At 38.7% G+C, this 20,262-nt stretch overlaps 1 protein-coding gene across 2 annotated transcripts in view; it reads right to left on the reverse strand.

Moving 5' to 3' along the window:
* Positions 1-20,262, reverse strand: part of MYLK4 (myosin light chain kinase family member 4) — a 101,264-nt gene that overhangs the window by 53,502 nt on the left and 27,500 nt on the right. Inside the window, exon 1 of one of the 2 annotated variants that reach the window (XM_070940738.1) lies at positions 11,676-11,714. The exons of the other annotated variant lie outside the window; for it this stretch is intronic. Coding sequence (XP_070796839.1) covers positions 11,676-11,699 — 24 coding nt within the window. The 5' untranslated portion in view covers positions 11,700-11,714. Of the gene's footprint in view, positions 1-11,675; positions 11,715-20,262 lie in introns of those variants that run through there. 2 annotated transcript variants of the gene reach the window in all.

Consider the following 20,262-nt stretch of genomic DNA (forward strand, 5'->3'; position numbering starts at 1 on the left):
TTCATTTCATGTTTTGGAGACTGCTTCAAATCTTTGGTTGCTGTCCAACTCTGTTCTGGCAGCTCGCATCCGGTATTAAAAATTTATAAACCACAAAAGGCTTTTTCTTAAAGGAAGGTTAACGGTAGATGGATAGTCTGAAAAAGATTTTAAAAGGGAGAGCAACCGAGGGGGTTATGTGGAAAATTGGATACAACAAGAAATGGTTTCTAACTCCATCAGAATCAATTTAAAAAATACAGCTAATTTGATTTCCAAAGAAAGAAAAGTTAGGCTGATAAAAATTTTCATTCAGAAAGCTTCAGAACTCAGCTCTGAAATGTCTTCTTTTATAAGGTATTTTGAATAGTTTTTTTTTAATTTTTTAAAATTTTTATTAATTTAAGAAACCACATAATACATTTATAAATGCAAGTAAAACAATTTACAACAAACATCATCTTTATAACATCTACCTATAATATCTGAATTGTTACAATATCAATATCCTATATTCTTCAATATACAATATTTCTCTCACCTTATATAATGATATTATTTTATTGATATCTCGTGTCTCTTTCTTAAATTTCATTTGATTTAAAACTTTATTTTACTCTATTGATATCTTTTCTTTTATTCAATTTTTCTTTCTTTCTTCTTCTCTTCTTTTTTCACTTCCCTCTAACCATTTATACCATTTTTGCCAGACCAGATAATATTCAGATTCTTCTTTTCCTTGGATCTCCTTGGTAAGTTTATCCATCTCAGCGCATTCCATAATTTTGGATATTAATTTCTCTTGAGTCGGGACCTCTTCTTGTTTCCAATTTTGTGCGTATATAATTCTTGCTGCAGTCAAAATGTGTGTTATTAAATATATTATTTCTTTTTCATATTTGCTTGTAGGTATTCCTAATAAATAAGTTTCTGGCTTTAATGGCACCTTTTGAGTTATTATTTGTTCCAGTTGCATTTTTATATTGTTCCAGAATTTTTTAGCTTTGGGACATGACCACCATATATGATAGTATGTCCCTTTATGCGCTTTACATTTCCAACAGAGTAGAGATGTGCCGGGAAACATTTTAGAAATTCGCGCCAGTGGTAGATGCCATCTATAGAACAATTTATAAGCATTTTCTTTGTATGGTACAGATAATGTTAATTTATTAATATTTTTCTACAAATTTTCCCACTTATTTAATTCTATTGCATACCCAAAATTCGTCTATTTTGAATAGTTTTTCTATGTTTCTTATTCAATAAGGCAGGAAACATTGCCCACAATGTCTGACAATCATGATCAGATGGGCCTTTGATATGCACATATTTAGGACAATATGACATTTGTTCCTATCACAAAGAATACACTAGAGATTATCTCAGCAGAAATAATATCCCTAAACATCAGCTTGGATTCCATTTGTACACCAGTAAAAATGACCTTGCATTCCCTACCTTTATCCCCAATAAATAAGGCTATATGCCCCAGCCAATATTAAGCACAATTTAAATTTAATTGTCAATTATAAAAGCAATGATGTCCTCAGGGGTTGGTTATAGAACAAATCACAATTAGTTTGTATGCATGTTTCATGTTAAGCTAAAATAAAAAAAAGAAAGCTAACCAGTTTCTATGATAAGATCTTGATCACCATTTTCAAAGAGATTGTCTTGAATTGGCTTTGAAATTCTGAATTGCATTTATAGGAAACTAGAGGAAACGTAGAATGAATCAAAGAAAGTTGTTAACAATGAATATGAAAATAGACAGAGAAGAAAGCAAACTGGATGTCAGAATAAATGGTGGGATTTGCTAAGAAAAAAAACCCCAAGAAAAATGAAGATCTCAAGAAGCAGCTTGACAAAAAATTTAGAGAGCTGTTACAGGAGACAAAAAATAGTATTACAATAACATCTCAAATGCCATCAAAGATAAAAATAGACATGAAAAAACAAGGAAAGTTTTTGAAAAGATCTCTGAACTCAGGAAGAAGTCTTACCTCAAATTGGTAGAATAAAGGATGCCAATGGATAGTAACTGATTGCAAGATCAAATCCTTGACGTATGACTGTAACGGAGCCTGGAATTTCCATCATAAGTCATGACGGACCTAAATTGAGGTGCCCATCTGACTGACCCAATTTTGTGACTTTTCTGCAGTGGTTATTAAGCAAACATTATGGTTGTTAAATGAGTCCATTAATTTCTATGAGCGTTTTTTGCCAGAAATTGGCCAGAAAGGCCATAAACTAGCAAAACTGTCATAAATTGTGATCATGTAACCACAGAACATTGCAAGTGGCCATAAAAGTGAGCCAGTTGCTAAATGCCTGAAATGCAGTCATGTGACCACTGTGCCACCATCAGAACTCCAGAACTGACTCATAATAAGCTTTTGGGGGGAGGTCTGTTGTCACTTCGAATAATTGCTAAATGAGTGGTCATTAAGCAAAGAGTACCTATACTGAAATACTGCACAGTAGAGATCTCAACATCCAACATACCTTAGAAAATATTCCCTATTCACAACTATCTACAGTACTAGAAGTTAGATCAGCACTGTGATCATTTGCAAGTTGAAAAGCTGTCAGAATTTATTTATTTATTTACTCGATGTGTACGGCTGTCCATCTCAAATCCATGACTCTGGGCAATTAAGAGCAATTAAAAACAGCATTGAAAAATAGAACAGTAAAGACAACAACACATATAATCTGCAGCCAAAGTAAATCAAATTACCAAAAGCATATCTATATAACCACTGCATAGGCTTTGCCACACATTTGGATCCCTAGGCCTGGTGACTTTAAGGCCTTGCAAATGGCTGACAGACTAATTTAATCTCAGAGGGGATGATATTCCATAGAACAGGAACCATATCGGAATTGATGTAATATCTACATCATAAACAGAAAAAAATATGTAAAGGCTTTAGCCAAACAATGCCAAAAAATATAGAGAACACCACAATGGCCAACAGATTGTAAAATTCTACATAATTTATACCAAAGAAAGGAGATTTAACAGAATGTACAAACTATCATATTATACTTAATTTCACATGTTAGCAAAATAATACTTATAATTATACAACATAGATTACAGCCTTACATGGAAAGGGAAATGCCAGATGTTCAAGCTGGTTTTAAAAAGGCCAAGGAACATGAGATGTTATTGCTGATGCGCATAATTGAGAAAGCTAAGAAATATATCAAAGAGAAGTCAGTGTGTGCTTCATTTATTATAGAAAGCCCTTTGATTTTTTTTTTTCAATCATGTCAAGCTGTGGAATGTGCCTAGAAAAATGGCAATCCCAGAACATTTTATTGTTCTCACAATATGAAAACTATGCACAAATCAGGAAGCCACATTATAGTCATAGTGAAATGAATTGGCACGAGGTTGGCAAAAGAATGAGACAAGGTTGTATGCTGTCTATAATTTTAATATATTATATTATTATGGTTGGTTGCACAGTCAGCCAGATGTTTAGAGTGGATTTGACATTTTTGCCCAACTATCAAGTCCCTCCCAAGGACCTGGGATGGTCAGATGTTGTCTAATAATAATAAAGATATTGTCGCAGGATGTAAGATGTTCCAAGCCTTTTTTCATTTGATTAATGGAGATTTTGTCAGCATTGATGATGTTCATGTGATGTTCCAGATGTTTTGAAATTGTACCCAAGTTGCCTATTACTTTCTTTTGCCATAGTCGTTCTAATTCTTTTTGCATGTCTTCATATTTTGTGAGTTTCTCCAGTTCTTTGGCTTCTGTTCAGCTATCTCTAGGTGTTGCAATGTTCATTAACCAGTCTTTTTATGTGGAATATTTATTGAGGGAAACAGGATTGGAAGAAGATGAACTTGGCTTTAAAACTGGAAGAAGAAATAGCAATCACTTGCACTATACTGATGACACTTGACATTTGTATTTGAAAATGCAAATGATCAATGAGCTCGCGTAACGAAAGTCAAGGAACATAGTAAAGAAATGAAACTAAGATTCAAAAAAAGAGAAGACCAAAGTAATGACAACAGCAACCAGCCTTAGATTTGATAATGAAGATCGTAAAGTGGGAGATAACCTATGCCTTTTAGGATTGACTATAAGCAATAAAGGAACCACAAGTCAAGAAATATGTCACAAACTAAAATTTGTTAGGAATTAAGGCCTTGGAAAAGATATCCAAATGCCGGGATGTGTCTATCTTCAAAGATCAGAACTGTGCAGGCAATGGTTTTTCCTGTTATGCTCTATAGAAGTGAAAATCTTGGGTTTGAAGAAGCAGATTAGAAAAAAATATTAATGCTTTTGAGCTTTGGTATTGGAGAAGACTTCTGAAAATGACATGGATAGCCAAGAAAACAAATGCCTCACTGAACAAATCAACCCAGTATTATCGTTTGAGGCACAAATGACTAGATGAAAATTATACATTGCAAATATTATATGAAGATCTAACTCTCTGGAGAAAGCTATAATGTTATAAGATAGAAGGAAAGAAGAGGATGATCAACAGCATGGTGGATGAAATTAATTATAGCGGCAATGGGTGCACTGTTGGAAGTCCTAATAGAGTAGGTTGGGAACAATCATCTATCATTGTGGTTGCTAAGAGTCAACCCCAATTTGATGGCACATAATTAATCAACTTTGATTATTTTAATAGTAGAATTATTCACAATTAACTCTTTCATTGTGAACCATGGCCCTCACAAGTATTTAAAACTCCCTGGCTCATGTTCTATTTAATAATTTTGTGAAAGAATATAGCAAAGAAAGAGGGGTGCTGGAATGTTTCTGTTTGAATACTATTTGTTTATTAAATAATAGATAGAGGATTAAATATTCAACATCGGAAATATAGTGATATAAAAGTAATCAGACAATCCTATTTCTGTTCATGCTTCTTTATGTACAAAGTGCTGGTTTTTTATTGGTCCCTGAGAAAATAGCTTGATTATGGCAGTTTTTTCAGTATCAATAATGAACTCCCTTTGTTTTTATTTGTAGGTTGCATCCTTACCAAAAAAAACAAGTCTTTGGTAAAATCCCAGAAGCCAGATTTAGCAGATAGTAGTGTATATACCAGGAACAAATTTCTTATCTTGCTATTAAACAATTCTGTGTGTAATCTATGATTCCTATAAAAAGCATATTCAAGCTACTGTATTGTCCAGAAAACTCCTTAAAGCATTCTTAGGTTTTGGTAATTTCATGATAGATTCATATTATTCCTGATTTAAAACATTAATCAAAATACCCCAGTAAACAAGTTTTACACTTTATATATTGCGATTTATTATTATATCACCAACCAATTACATGTTGCTTTACCCAGAATAGATTGAATGAATCTCTACCTGAAGAGCTTGAGATTTGATCTGAAAAATCATGGCATTACTAGTTTTAAGGGGGTGGGGAGGTAGAAGGAAATGTTTTGCAATTACGGCTGAATGTTTAGTAGTGTGAAGTACTAGGGGACTCTGTAGAATCATTTATTTATAATTAGGGTTGCACCTAATAACATATATTTTTATCAGATAACCTTAAGAATGTTAGTTGCTTCATAGTCAATGACATAACATATATTGCATTTGAGTTTCTGAGAAAGAAGATGAATTTCAGGTATATTTTTAGAGGTGACAATTTCCCCTTTTTAGGAAAGATGCTGTTATCTTTCCTATATACAACAGTAAATTTAAAATAGTGCACTAAAAGGTGATGTGGTATTGTTTTTTCAGCATCTTTAAAAGAAATGAATGTTCATTACTGATCATAGGAAGCTTACTGTTCTTGATATTCTGTTCTCGCTTATATACAATAAGGAGCATCTTCAAAGGTTTATTACCATTATTTTAGGGTTACATATATTTATTTATTCTCTCTCTCCCTCTCTCTCTCCCTCCCTCCCTCTCTCTCTTTGTATTTACTAACATTTTATATAATCAATTCATAATCCAATGCCGCTTAAATTAACACCATCAAAATGATGTCATTGTCCTTGCTGGGACAAAGTCTACTCTTTGATCATTATGTTCCATTTGGAACATATATTCTCTTTGAGTTCCCTGAACATCTTTATGCAATTGTTCCTTTTCCTTGACATTCCAGCTTGTAATGTACAGCTGGCCACTTGTCAGGTTCTCTTTATGGCTTGCATTTCATATTAATTCTTTCAAATGCCAGCTTGTATATACATTTGCCAGAATGTAGCATTACAATATACCTGTTCCTGGAATGTACCATTTCAAGCTGCCAATGGCATATTGCTTGATAAAAAAAATATACATGACAAGCATTACTTAGCCCAGTGAAATGGGTTTAAGAAAGCATTACTTCTCACAGGATAAGCCATTCAAAAGGCAACGGTACCCTGCAGAAAATGTACCATTTTTTTCTTGATGAATATAACACATTTTGGTCACCATATTACAAAAAATGTTGAGGCTTTGGAAAAAGTTCAGAGAAGAGCAACTAAGATGATCAGAGGCCTGGAGACTAAAACATATGAAGAACAGCTGCAGGATTTGGGTTTGGCTAGTCTAAAGAAAAGAGGAATTGGGGGTGACATGACATGATAGCAGTATTCCAGTATTTGAGGAGCTGCCACAAAGAAGAGGGGGTCAAATTAGTCTCCAAATTATTAAGGTTAAGGCTACTCATTTTGATTCGGAAAAAGATTCAGACTAATCAACCCATTCAAATATTTTAATCACCCATCTTTGTTTTTTTTTACAGAGATCTGAAGGTGATTCGCATTTGATGATTTTTTTATTTTGTAGAATCTCAAACACTACTGTGACTGGTGAGGATATGGTGGACTTTTTTATATTGATATGCGGATCCAAAAAATTTTATCACATAAGCAAAACTTTCTTATCGAAGTCTTGAGAAAGATATGCTCAGTTCTTTTGCTTGCATCTCTCTCTCTTCTGTTAGTGTTTGTTTAGGAAAGACCATTTGGAGAAGAAAGAGATGCTACAAGAGACACCCCTTTGCCTATTTTCTGAATGAATTTGCTCTTTTTTATAAGATCTTCTATCTTTCCCCAAATCGCATCCTGTTATCTTTAATTTTTAATCTATTAGTCTTAGTACCTAACTTTCTTTAGTTTTACAGCTCTTCAACCCCCAAATACAATTGTTAATTCTCTGTTCTTGTTTTGCTATTCTTCTCTTTCTGTTCACAATGGAGTACACACACACACGCACACACATACACACACACACACACATATATTGCAGACATATACATTTATTCATATCATTATGCATTGCATATGTAAAAGTGATAACATACTTTTCATTGCCTTTTTTAAAGGAGAATTTCTGCACAAGTAGAACACATGTTATTTCCAACAGAGACTAAAATTGTCAATGAGCCATGCAATAAGCCTGCCAACATAAAAAAAAAGCAAGTAGTCAAGAGGATGGCAGCCTGTTGAGACTTTGAAAAGAGATTACTTTTCAAACAGTTTTTGAAAAAAAAAATGGAGACGCATACTTTCTGTGTTGATTCAACACAACTTCTCTGTAGGGTTTTGGCTGGTCAGTTGGAGGCTCTGTACTGCCATTTCCTCCTCCCACTATTTCCTGTCTTAAAACAGGTGCAGAAGGATTTTTTTAAAAAGATTTTTTTGAAATTAATGCATTTTTAACAAATTTAAAAGTTTGGATAAAACTTAGTGGAAATGGCTAAACGCTGTCTTATATAAATCAGACAATAATTTCTATACATGCTAAAAATTACTCTAGGATCGTAAATGCAGATGTTTATTTTAAGGTAAATTTTAAGGTTTAAAAGTGTTTTAACTTTTCAGATAGTTTGTTTAAATAATAGCAGACATTTTTTGCAAAAGGAAAAATACCTCCTGAGTTAGAGAAAGAAAGATGATTCTGGTTTTGCTCTGCTTTCTGTAAGAGGAATGGTACAGGTTGTTTTTCTTAAGCTGCTGGTACATGCTATGTTTTCTCTTTCTGCTGGGCACCCTTCCTTCTATCTCTCTTCTTCTATCCAACAAGCTTCTGAGAGGTATCTCATTTTTCCCCAGAAATTTGAACTGATTGCTTGTAGAAACTTTTAGAAATGAAACCAATGATCTGGTCTGCTTTTAACACCCTAACTTGCTAACTCCTGATAACAACCATAACAACAACCTTTCTTTATTTCATCTTAACACGTCCCAATTTTAAAATATCCGTGTTATAATTGTTTAATTTATAAAGGTAGATGATGAGTCCATATTTTAGGACATAGAAGAAACCAGACAAACCGAACCAACTGAAGTCAAAACAATGTCAATTAGTGGTGGTGTTGTGCATCTTAAAGAGACACAAAACTGTGGCTGTCAGCTTTTAGCAAACATACCAGAGAGAGCTATGCGATCTAGCAAATGGGAATTTTGGGGCTATAGGTGTGATCCTGAAAGGGGAACGTTACCAATCCTTGTACTAGATTATTATTATATTGTAAGGCACAATGTATATTATAGATTATTGTTGTTGTTGTTGTTGTTGTTGTTGTTGTTGTTGTTGTTTACTTTATTCATTAAACATGAAACTGAGTCAACTGAACATTCAAAAATGCATCACAAATACCACTGACTGGTGCTAATGGTTGATACAGATTGCTGCCAGCGTCCTATGTATCAACCAAGTACCTTCTTAAGATGTACAATGTTCCAAGTAGCGCAGTTTTTTGCAGTTCCGCTGGTGTTATTGCAGGAAGCTGCAATTTGTTGATGTATCTTATAAAGTTCTTGGACATGGTACCAAGTGCCCCGATGACAATGGATATCACTGTTATGTTTCATCCATAGCCGTGTAGTTTCGATGGCCAGGTTGCAATATTTCATGATTTTCTCCAGTTCTTTTACTTTGACTCTGGCATCTCCTGATACCGCGATGTCAATAAATTGTACGTTTCGGTTTTCGACAACTGTGATATCTGGTATGTTGTGTTCCAAATGACGATCTGTCTGTATTCGAAAGTCCCACAAGATCTTCACCTTCTCATTTTCTATAACTTTTTCCACTTTATGTTCCCACGACCTTTTGGATACAGGTAAGTCGTATTTCTTACATAATGACCAGTGGATTCATTTAGCAACTCGGTCATGTCTAGTGTTTTTTTTTTTTTATTTGATTTATATGCCGCCCTTCTCCGGAGACTCAGGGCGGCTTACAATGCGTTAAGCAATAGCCTTCATACTTGTGTATATTTATACAAAGTCAGCTTATTGCCCCCACAAACTGGGTCCTCATTTAACCTACCTTAGAAAGGATGGAAGGCTGAGTCAACCTTGAGCCTGGGGAGATTCTAACTAGCAGTAATTGCAGGCAGCTGAATGATAATAACAGGCTATTAGTCTGCTGCGCCACCAGGCTAGTGTTGTTGTTGTTATATAAGGCACAAAAGGGAATTTGACAGGTTAACAGATTACAATGGAAAGAACTGGCTTAACAGACTAGTAGAAATGGATAAATGGAAATGTCACCCTTATTTTGACTATGGGAAAGTCAACATTTTAATTAATTAGACTGCTGGCAAGAAATAACCCCAATGAATGACAATTTCAGGAAAAAGAATGTTGATGAAAGCCTTTGTAAATTGCTGCTGTGTCAAGCAGCTCAGTTCTTGGGATGGAGAAATCTGAGAAGAGCAACATCTTGTTATGAAACAGACTCTTCTCTTACCTCAGAAGCCCTCTTATCCTGTCCCAAATTTGGCTTCATCCACTCTAGCTTTCTCTCTCTCCTCATTTTCTATTTCTAGCACAAAAAAAGATGCTACTCAGAAGTGTCTCAGCCATACCTTATTGATGCACAGATCACTGGGGAAATACCATGGTGGTTTATTATATGGATTAAGGAAGGATATAAGATATTTGCCCATATGGTTTTGAAAATTGTAGATCATCAATGTTCTTCCTTTCTCCACATTTACCAGGGAAATGCAGCAAATATTTGCAAAAATTCTTTACAGTACCTGGAGTCATAAACCTTTATTTATTTTTTCTTTGTCTCTTTTCGCAAAATTCATTAAAACTTGAATAAACCTCTTTTGTAAATCCAATCTAGAAAAATTATCTAGGTCCCTTATTTGTTTCTTATTAGTATATCTCTTTTAATCATTGAAATATTAGCAGGTTTCTTTTGAATCTCCAGTGTAATGTTTTTTCATGATATTCTTGCAGCCTGTCATTTTAAAATCCATTTTCAAATCAGTCTAAATCATGTCAGGTAATACTTGTTCCTCTTCCATAGCATCTTTTAAATACAGTTTATAGAGCAGACACTGTTAAAATTAACTTGTGTATCCATTGTTCAAAAACATCATTCAACATAGCCAGTGTTAAAATAGTTTGCTTCATTCTATATTAACAAGGCAAATTTGATTTTTTTTTCAATTAATTGTACTGTTCAGTTTCTTCTAGTTCTCTTTAGGGTCCAATTTTTAATGTATTATGGTATATTATTTTTCTTTTAAAAAATGCCATGGGAAATATTCCTTATAATTAATTCTAATATCTTATTTCAAATTTATCAGGATCCTTATTTTGTTTGTAACTTTCTAAATCAAAGTTTTAATCACCCTTTTCCTGTTGATTCCTTAAAAAAAAAAATCAAGTTCTTAAACTTGTATTTAAAATGCCTTCTGCTAAGGAGTGAAGGAAACTCACCCAATGCTGCCAGACTTGTTGATGCAAAAGTTCTTAACAACTGAAAAGCAGTTAACAAGCTATTTCCAAAAGGGATCAGAAAAAGAAATATGCAAACTCTGTGTACTTTCAAGGATGCTGACTGTGATTTGAGCAAAATGGCTATTCTCTCATCACCCAGAGTTCTAAACATGCTGAAGACTGTTGTCTTGTGGGCTCCTCACGAGGAGCAACTGTCTGGAGCACATGTGGTAATCTCAAATCCTCTCCTTGTCTGGAGAGGAATTAAGAAGAGCTGATCTATGTGCCAACTCTACATTCCTCCACTGTCATCAGCTCTGTTTTTCACAGAACTAGCTTCAGTTCACCATTTCTTCCCCGAACACCTCTCTATGTTGAAGCCATATCTGTATGAGGTTCCATTCTATGATGGAGCGAATTCCATGAGGACAGGAACTGAAAAGCCAGCACTTCCTTCAGAACAGCAGTTATTTGAGAAGAGATGTGTCTATCCCACAAGCTACAGAAACACAAGAGCCAGTCCTTTCAATTACACGCATAACACCAACAAGCTACTTAGTTTAAGAGCTTTACACTTTCTATATTGATCAACCTTTTCCTTTCTAAAGCAAGTGGCTACAGAAGCTGTAATTCTAGTCTCCCTTAGAAGGTATTTAAGCTATTTAATCAAAATAGCAGGGCTGAACAGGGCCACGTCCAAGAATGAGAGAGGATGATCCCGTATCATTTCTGCTGGGCCTGTTGTAGCTGAGCAGATTGCCAACATACCATGGATTGGGAGGTCTTCTTCTGTTTTCCAAAAAAAACCCCCAAAACACACTACTTTCATGTCAGAATACCATGGACAAGCTTTGCTTTTTTTTTTTTAACGCCAGCTACACCCCTCTCTAGTCTAAGAACACAAATAAATAAGGTCTATAACACAAATAGATTGTCTCTAATTCAGCTTTCCTCAACCATCTCCTTCAAAAAGTGCTGAGATTGCACATTTATGCCACTAACCTGGGAATGGAGGAACTCCGACATCCCCTTATTGCCCACAAGAATAGTTGCACGTGAAGTTACGGCACGAGGACGCTCTATGGCGGAGTTATTTTGATTTACTGACCTCTGAGACGGGACAGGTTATATTTATGTCACAGTGGGACTTGATAGCTACATATTCCAATGGATATGATTACACACTTACTGAAGATCTGTACGTGATCTGTTTTTAAACATGATTCTGTTTCAGATCACACAGCCAATAAGAAGGAAACCCAGAGTGTGACATAGATTTCAAATTTGCATTCTGTCTGGTTTTTTAATGTGTCCTTTGTAAGATATTACACAACACTAGTTGTGCTTACTTTTTTCATGCCCCTTTATGGTATTTCTTTCAATTAATGTTTTAAATTATGTTCAAACAGCAATGCTTTGTTTTTGTTTGTTCTTTATATTCCAATAATATTTTGTCCAGCTGTTCATCTTAGTTGGTATTTCCCTTCCTTTCATTCGGAACCTTCTTCAAGATTTATAAATGGAAATTTCGATCTGCTTTGCTTTACTTGAAGATTTGTAAGGATGCTCTCCCCACCCATTCCCCAATCTGTCACAATACAAGTAGTCCTCAACTTGCAACAGTTCATTTAGTGATCATTCGAAGTTACAACAGCACTGAAAAGAGTGACTTATGACCATTTTTCACACTTATGACCATTGCAGCATTCCCTTAGGCAGGTGACCACAATTTAGATGCTTGGCAACTGGTTTACATTTACAGTATGGCAGTTGTAGTGTCCCTGCATCGTGTGATCACCTTTTGCGACCTTCTGACAAGCAAAGTCAATGGGGAAGCCAGATTCACTTAACAATTTGTATAACTAACTTAAGAACTGCAATGATTCACTTAACAACTGTGGCAAGAAAAGTTGTGAAATGGGGCAAAACTCACTTAACAAATGTCTCACCTAACAACAGAAATTTTGGCTTCAGCTGTAGTTGTAAATCGAGGACTACCTGTATCGTCTTTGGTTTTTTTCCTAAGATTGAATCCAAAGTCATTTATCAATTTTAGTAAACTCTTCTTACTCTTGCTTTCTCTCTCTTTGTTGCCATGGAAAGACCTCACCCATGTCACATTTTGAAATAATGAACAATGAAAAAGATAAGATTTCAGTAAATTTCCCTGAAAAAGATCAAATGTATTAAAAATATGAAAATTCACATGTTAAGATTTGCATTGCCAACAATCTAGTTTAAATCACTGATCAGGATTTTCTGTTGGAAATATTTAATTGTTCAAGAAGCATCTAAATATCAAGATTTTTTGTAATAAAACCAATTTTACTATTCTAGGCTGACATCAGTGGTGGGTTGTTCCCGGTTCTGTCCGGTTCTTTAGAACTGGTAGTAAAAGCAGTGGGAGGCTCCACCCACCTAGCCAGATGTCATAAAAGATGATCTGCGCATGCGCAGAAGTGCACAAGTGCGTGCTTCCATTGTAAACCGATAGTAAAGGTAAGTAGAACCCACCCCTAGCTGACATCCCTCATTGAAACAAATGAATTAAGAAGTGAATTAAAGCAATGAACAATTTATGTCAACAGTTTCCCATTCAAGAGCTACAAGATTAATGTGAGTTTTACTTTGTCTTCCTTAATTAGAATACAAACATCCAACAAAATTCAAACTATTGTCATTTACATCTTTAGTGGAGCAGACTTTTTACTATATAACTATCTAATGAAGACCAGCCATAATCCAAAATATGAAAAATAACTGCTCTCAAATGCTATACTTAGGCCTAAATCTATACTTAGCCCATAGAAATACTTTTTTTAAAAAAAGCAGTAAATTCAGTATCTTATATTCAGTAAACCAGACTTGCAAAAAAACCTTTCCTAAATCATACTTTTGGAAATAGTTTTTGAACAATAAGATTTTCAACATTATGTAAAATAATTCTCTACACATTCTTTTTAATATAGTTTAACTTACTATGTTTCTATATTTGAAAGAAAACAACACTGTCAAAAATCACAGAGTGGATTAGCATCCAAAAGTTACTTCATCTGAATGCCATCTTGTAGAAATCAACTAGACTTTACATCCCCACTTTCTGAGTCACTGGTTACAGCTTTCGTTTCAACAGCACCTGCTGCTCTATTGGCATCTACAGGTTTTTAAATTTCCATGATGCACAAATGTTGTCAACTTCTTGTCAAAGATCCATTATCTCTCACATGGCTATGAAACCTGATGTCTGGGTTACAACTGCACAAACCCTTACAAGGAAAAAGCACATGCTTAGCCCATCCAAAGCTGGACCTACCACCTTTTTCACTTGGCACTTGTAAAGTCACATTTTCTCTGCTTTGCAGTTCTAAAAAATAGATGGGCTATTTCTAGATGCCTCCCCAAAGTGTTTAATTAGACATCAAGGCTGTTTTTCTTAATTTGTATAAGGGTATGATCTCTGGGAACTTCTTAAGGGAGCTTAATGAGAAATTTAACTGGTATTTTGTCCTTAGCCAAAGAAAGCTGGGAGATCAATGTTAATTTTTATGATTTGATTGTGAAACATTTCTGTTTCATGCAAATATAAAAGCATATTCCTAAATATTCACATAAATATTTTCTAACATATAAGTTTGGGAAAATATAGATTGTCTTAAAATCAAATTCGAGAACTTGGAAACTTTAACTTTAACTCTAAATACACTGAACTACTATGTCTATCATCGGAAGCCCTTGTAGAAATTAGCAATATATAAAGAAAAAGAGAACTGATATTACTTCTCTTTTTAGAATATTAGAATAAAGACTCAGAAATTATCCCAGGATTACTGACAAGCATGTGCACCATCCACATTATATGATGCAAGGTATTGAAAGCTAATTTGATGTAGTGGTCAATGTGTTGGATTAGAAATCAGGAGAAATTAGTTCTACTCCCCTTAAACATGAAAGCTAAAAGGCTGGATGATTTTGAATCATTCACTTTCTCTCATTTAAGGCTGTGGGGAAATAGGAAGCAGGAACATTACTTATGCGTGTTGCCTTAAACTGACCAAAAGTAAAGATGAGGTAAAAGTATAATAATAAGTAAATAGGCATGGCAATGTCAAAGACATCATAGGCCTCCAATGCTCCTCTCGTTCCCCAGGTTGCACAGACCCTCAGGCCCTGGGCCTTCGGCTGATGCTGTGCAACGCCCGGTCCGTGGTAAATAAAGCCCCCCTCATTTGTGATCTTGTTCAGGAGGGGGGAGCGGACCTGGCGGGTATTACGGAGACCTGGTTGGGCCAGGAGGGGGGGGTTCCCCTCGTTGAGATGTGCCCACCCGGTTTCCGCGCATTCCATCAGCCGAGGACACAGGGGAGGGGCGGGGGGGTGGCGGTTGTCATTAGAGAAGGTCTTGGTTCGAGGGAGGTCACTGTTCCTCAGACGGCTGGTTGTGAGTCCCTCCTTGTGAAGTGGGGTCATGGGGTGCAGATGGGTGTGCTGGTTACGTACCTGGCTCCCTGCCACGTGACGGCAGCCCTGCCCGAGCTGCTCAACGTTATAGCCGCGGTGGCGGTTGACACCCCCAGGCTTATGGTCATGGGGGATTTTAACCTGCCATCCGTCGGTGAGGCGTCTGAGGTGGCTCGGGAGTTCATGGCTTCCATGACGGCCATGGACCTGACCCAGTTAGTTCATGGCCCTACTCACACGGGGGGAAACACGCTAGACCTGGTTTTTGTCTCTGGTCAGTGGTTGAGTGATCTTGAGATAGGGGATATAGTGATCGAGCCCTTGTCATGGTCAGATCACTCCCTCCTTCGCTTTGACCTTCGAACCGCCGCACCCCGCCGCAGGGAGGCGGAACCACTGAGGTGGTACCGCCCCAGGCGCCTGATGGATCCTGATAGGTTCCAGACGGAGCTTGGGCCATTTCCTGAGGCTCTGGCACACGGCTCGACTGAGGAGCTGGTGGCCGCCTGGGATAGGGCGGCCGCTGGAGCTTTGGATCGGGTCGTGCCGTTGCGGCCTCTGACCCGGCGTCGATCTCGCCTGGCTCCTTGGTTCACCGAGGAGCTGAGGGAGATGAAGCGCCGGAAAAGACGCCTGGAGAGTGGTTGGAGGGCCAGCCATTCTGAATCTGACCGAACACTGGTAAGGTCTCATATTAGGACCTACCTGGTGGCGATAAAAGTGGCGAAATATAACTATTTTGCCACTCTTATTGCGTCATCAGATAATTGCCCGGCTGCCCTGTTTAGGGTGACCCGCTCCCTGCTCCACCAGGAAGCGCGGGAGGACCCCTTGGAGGGTAGAGCCGAGGATTTTGTACAGTATCTGTATGACAAAATCGCTCAGATTCGGGAACATCTGGACTCTGACTGGGTAGATTCAGCGGGGAGGACAGAGGCAGGTCTTGTGAGTATTATCTGGGAAGAGTTTGATTCTGTGACGCCCGAAGACGTGGACAGGATACTGGGCAGACTGAGCGCAGCCACATGTTTACTGGACCCGTGTCCCTCCTGGTTGGTGCTGGCCTCTCGGGAGGTTACACGAGGCTGGCTCCAGGGGATTATAAATGCTTCCTTGAGTGAGGGTGTCTTCCCTGCTGCCTTGAAAGAGGCGGTGGTGAGGCCTCTCCTCAAGAAACCTTCCCTGGACCCGGCAGTGTTGGCAAATTACCGTCCGGTCTCCAACCTTCGCTTCATTGCGAAGGTTGTTGAGAGTGTGGTAGCGCGACAGCTCCCCCAGTACCTGGATGAATCGTCGTATCTGGATCCGTTCCAGTCGGGCTTCAGGCCTGGGTACAGCACGGAAACGGCATTGGTCGCGTTGGTTGATGATCTCTGGAGGGCTCGGGACAGGGGTTGTTCCTCTGTCCTGGTCCTATTAGACCTCTCAGCGGCTTTTGATACCATCGACCATGGTATCATGCTGCACCGGCTAGAGGAGTTAGGGGTGGGGGGCACCGTCCTACGGTGGTTCTCCTCCTTTCTCTCTGACCGGTCGCAGTCTGTGTTGACAGGGGGGCAGAGGTCGACCCCGAGGCCCCTTGTATGTGGGGTGCCACAAGGGTCGGTCCTCTCGCCCCTTCTGTTCAACATTTATGTGAAGCCGCTGGGTGAGATCATCCGTGGTTTCGGGGTGAAGTACCACCAGTACGCTGACGATACTCAGCTGTACATCTCCACCCCGGACCACCCCAATGATGCCCTTGAAGTGATGTCCCGGTGCCTGGAGGCCGTGCGGATCTGGATGGGGAGAAACAGACTCAGGCTCAACCCATCCAAGACCGAGTGGCTGTGGTTTCCGACATCCCGATATAGTCAGTTGGTGCCATCACTGACTATTGGGGGCGAGTCACTGGCCCCCACGGAGAGGGCTCGCAACTTGGGTGTCCTCCTGGACTCACGGCTGTCTTTAGAAGAGCATATGACGGCCGTGGCCAGGGGGACTTTTTATCAGGTCCGCCTGATTCGCCAGTTGCGTCCCTTTCTGGATCGGGACTCGTTAAATACGGTCACTCATGCTCTTGTCACTTCCCGCTTGGACTACTGCAATGCTCTCTACATGGGGCTCCCCTTGAGGAGCACCCGGAGGCTCCAGCTGGTCCAGAATGCGGCCGCGCGGGTGGTTATGGGAGCGACGTGGCGCTCCCATGTGACCCCCCTCCTGCGCGAGCTGCACTGGCTCCCGGTGGTCTTCCGGGTGCGCTTCAAGGTTTTGGTTACCACCTTTAGAGCGCTCCATGGCATCGGACCGGGGTATCTACGAGACCGCCTTCTGCTACCAATAGCCTCTCACCGACCAGTACGCTCCCATAGAGAGGGGCTCCTCAGGGTGCCGTCGGCCAAACAGTGTCGACTGGCGGCCCCCAGGGGGAGAGCCTTCTCTGTGGGGGCACCTACCATCTGGAACGAGCTCCCCCCAGAGATACGGAAGATCCCGGACCTGCGCACGTTTCGCCGTGCTCTCAAAACTTTTCTATTTCAGCAAGCTGGCCTGGCCTAACTCCCCTCTTTTAAATTCTTAAATTTTAAATTTTTTAATTCGTGTTTTTATAAATTGGGTGTTTAATCTGTGTTTCGGCCGAAATATTTAATAATTTTAAGGGATTTTTAATATTTGTATTGTCTGTATTTTATCTTGGCTGTTCACCGCCCTGAGTCCTTCGGGAGTAGGGCGGTATAGAAATTTGATTAATAATAATAATAATAATAATAAAGAAAAAGCCTAGATTAAATTAGTTGGAGAATTGAGACCAGAACCAAATTGTTATACTGTAATCCATTCACATGAACCGATCAAAATTTCTTGTCCCTTAAATCTGTCTGAACTATTTCTCCCCATTTTTTCCTAAATCCTAAAAGTTGCACCCCAAGAATATGCACAATCTTCAGGATGCAGATGGTCACAAAAATTGAAAGACGGTTTTGATTGGCATATTCACTACAATTTGCCACCACACTTAGCTCTAGTACTGATTTTTTCCCACTGCAAAGTGCCTTTTGTCAGGTCTCTTGTCTTGGTCAGCGTACATTGCAAGGACATAATGAACATGGGCTGATCTAAGTGGGGTTTGCCCTATTTGGATAGAGGGCTGTAATGGGATGCACAGCCCTCATACCTGCCTTGGGTTCTGCAGATTCCATGAGAAATATTCAAATTTTCCTCTCACAACTCAGTGGTGCCCTGCCTGCAATTCCCAGAATAAGCCAACTAGGTGTTTTACCATCAACCATTTTACCTAAGAAAAATCTTTTTCTGCAGCTTGTTAACCAAGAAGGGGAAGGGGAAAGCAATTCATCCTTCTTTAAGTAACCCAATTGGAGGCAGAGGCATATCCTTAAAGCTAAGCCCCTTTCCCAGAATGGGTACCAATGAAGAATTATAAATATAGCCACCTCAAAGTCCTAGAAGAAAAATGGGAAGGAAAAAAGCAAAGGGAGAAGGAATAAACAAGTGTGGTTGGTTTCAATCAGATGCTTTCTTTAGCCTGCAGGCTCAATTAAGCCCAACAAATTTATCCTGCTCAGTTCTCTGTCCATAAAATAAAACCCTCTCTATTTTGAAACCACTTTCTTCAGCATTGAGATTGCTAAGTGGAGTTTTCCCGTTACTTAGCTTTTGGTTACTCACAGAAAAGAGAAAGCAAATGTCAAAAGAGAAGGATAAAATGGAGGCTGCCCTGACCTCTTTTAAAATCCATCGGAAAGAGGAAACGTCGTCTCCTTATTCATTTCTCTGCTTTTAATTTTCTTCTTTGGCACAAATTGTCTTTTCTCTTCTTACTTGGATCAAGCACTTTGCTTTAACTTTTCCAGAGTCTGGATCTCTTGAACTGGAATTTTCCCACATTCCTTACAGGGAATAGGAGGAAATCCAAAGGACATAAACTAGGCATCTGAGAAGTTGAAAAAGACCTTCCAGAAGAAGACAAGGACAATCGCTTTCCTAAAGTTGCTGAAAAAAATAGCTTAACAAAACGGAGCTCAGCCTTATGGAACCAAACTAAATAAAAAACCAAACTTAACTAAATAGGAGCTATCATTTTCGTTTTCCATATTACCCTGGTGTGATGCTGGCCTGGAAGCACCGTGCACTTAACAAGATAGATGATGTACATTCTGAGAAAGTGTATACAGTTTATACCTTTATGGTTCCCAAACCTACCATGTGGGATTTATCTACTTATCATTGTAACTATGAGGCTTTCCAATGAACAAGGATCAAAAAAAGGGTTTTTATTATTCAGGGGAAAGCTTTGAGGAATGGTAGATCATTTTCCTTTACATATTTTCTCACCACTGGAGGTCACTGTAATCTTAATGTTTTGAACTCCTCAGGTCCCTGGCAGGAAGACATCCACTACTACCGGTAAATGCTTGGTGACTATATTCAGAAAGGAAATGGGAGATGTATCAAATGAAATTGGCTATTAGTAGTTTTTGATTTCCTATACTTTATTTTTCACTGGTATTTTATAGACTAATGAAGCTTCTAAATATACCCTGCTCTGGGCTCAGCAATAATATATTGATGTTGCTTTGCACTTATGCACATTTGTCCAACTGAATTAGCTGTTTCTGCATACATTGGGGTGATGGACGGTGGGTGGGTGGGAGGGAGAGAGATCATCAGATGACAGCATACTCAGTTCTTTTTTTCCAGAAGAAGGGAGGGAAGGACGGAGGAAAAGGAAGAAGGAAGGAAGGAAGGAGGCACTTTCTTGCCTGTGGGAAAGGGAAAGGGAAAGGGAAAGGGAAAGGGAAAAGGAAAGGGAAAGGGAAAGGGAAGGAAGGAAGGAAGGAAGGAAGGAAGGAAGGAAGGAAGGAAGGAAGGAAGGAAGGAAGGGCTAAAGTTCTGCTCCCACTGATTTTTGTCCTTTGGTGGTCATTCAATTTCTCTGTTTATGTGAGGAAATATCTCTGAAACAGGGGTGAAATGCTCCCGGTTCAGACCGGATCACCTGATCCGGTAGTGATGGCAGCGGGTGGTTCGGAGAACCAGTAGCAAAAATCCTTGCGCCCCGCCCCCATGCCCAGCTGAGCCGCACGATCATCAGAGGCTGTTTTTTTTTTACTTTTAAAAACAGTACTTTAGA

This window comes from Pituophis catenifer, unplaced genomic scaffold, assembly GCF_029215685.1.
Source record: "Pituophis catenifer annectens isolate HBS135680 unplaced genomic scaffold, rPitCat1.0.hap2 SCAF_3, whole genome shotgun sequence".
NCBI classification, from domain to species: domain Eukaryota; kingdom Metazoa; phylum Chordata; class Lepidosauria; order Squamata; family Colubridae; genus Pituophis; species Pituophis catenifer.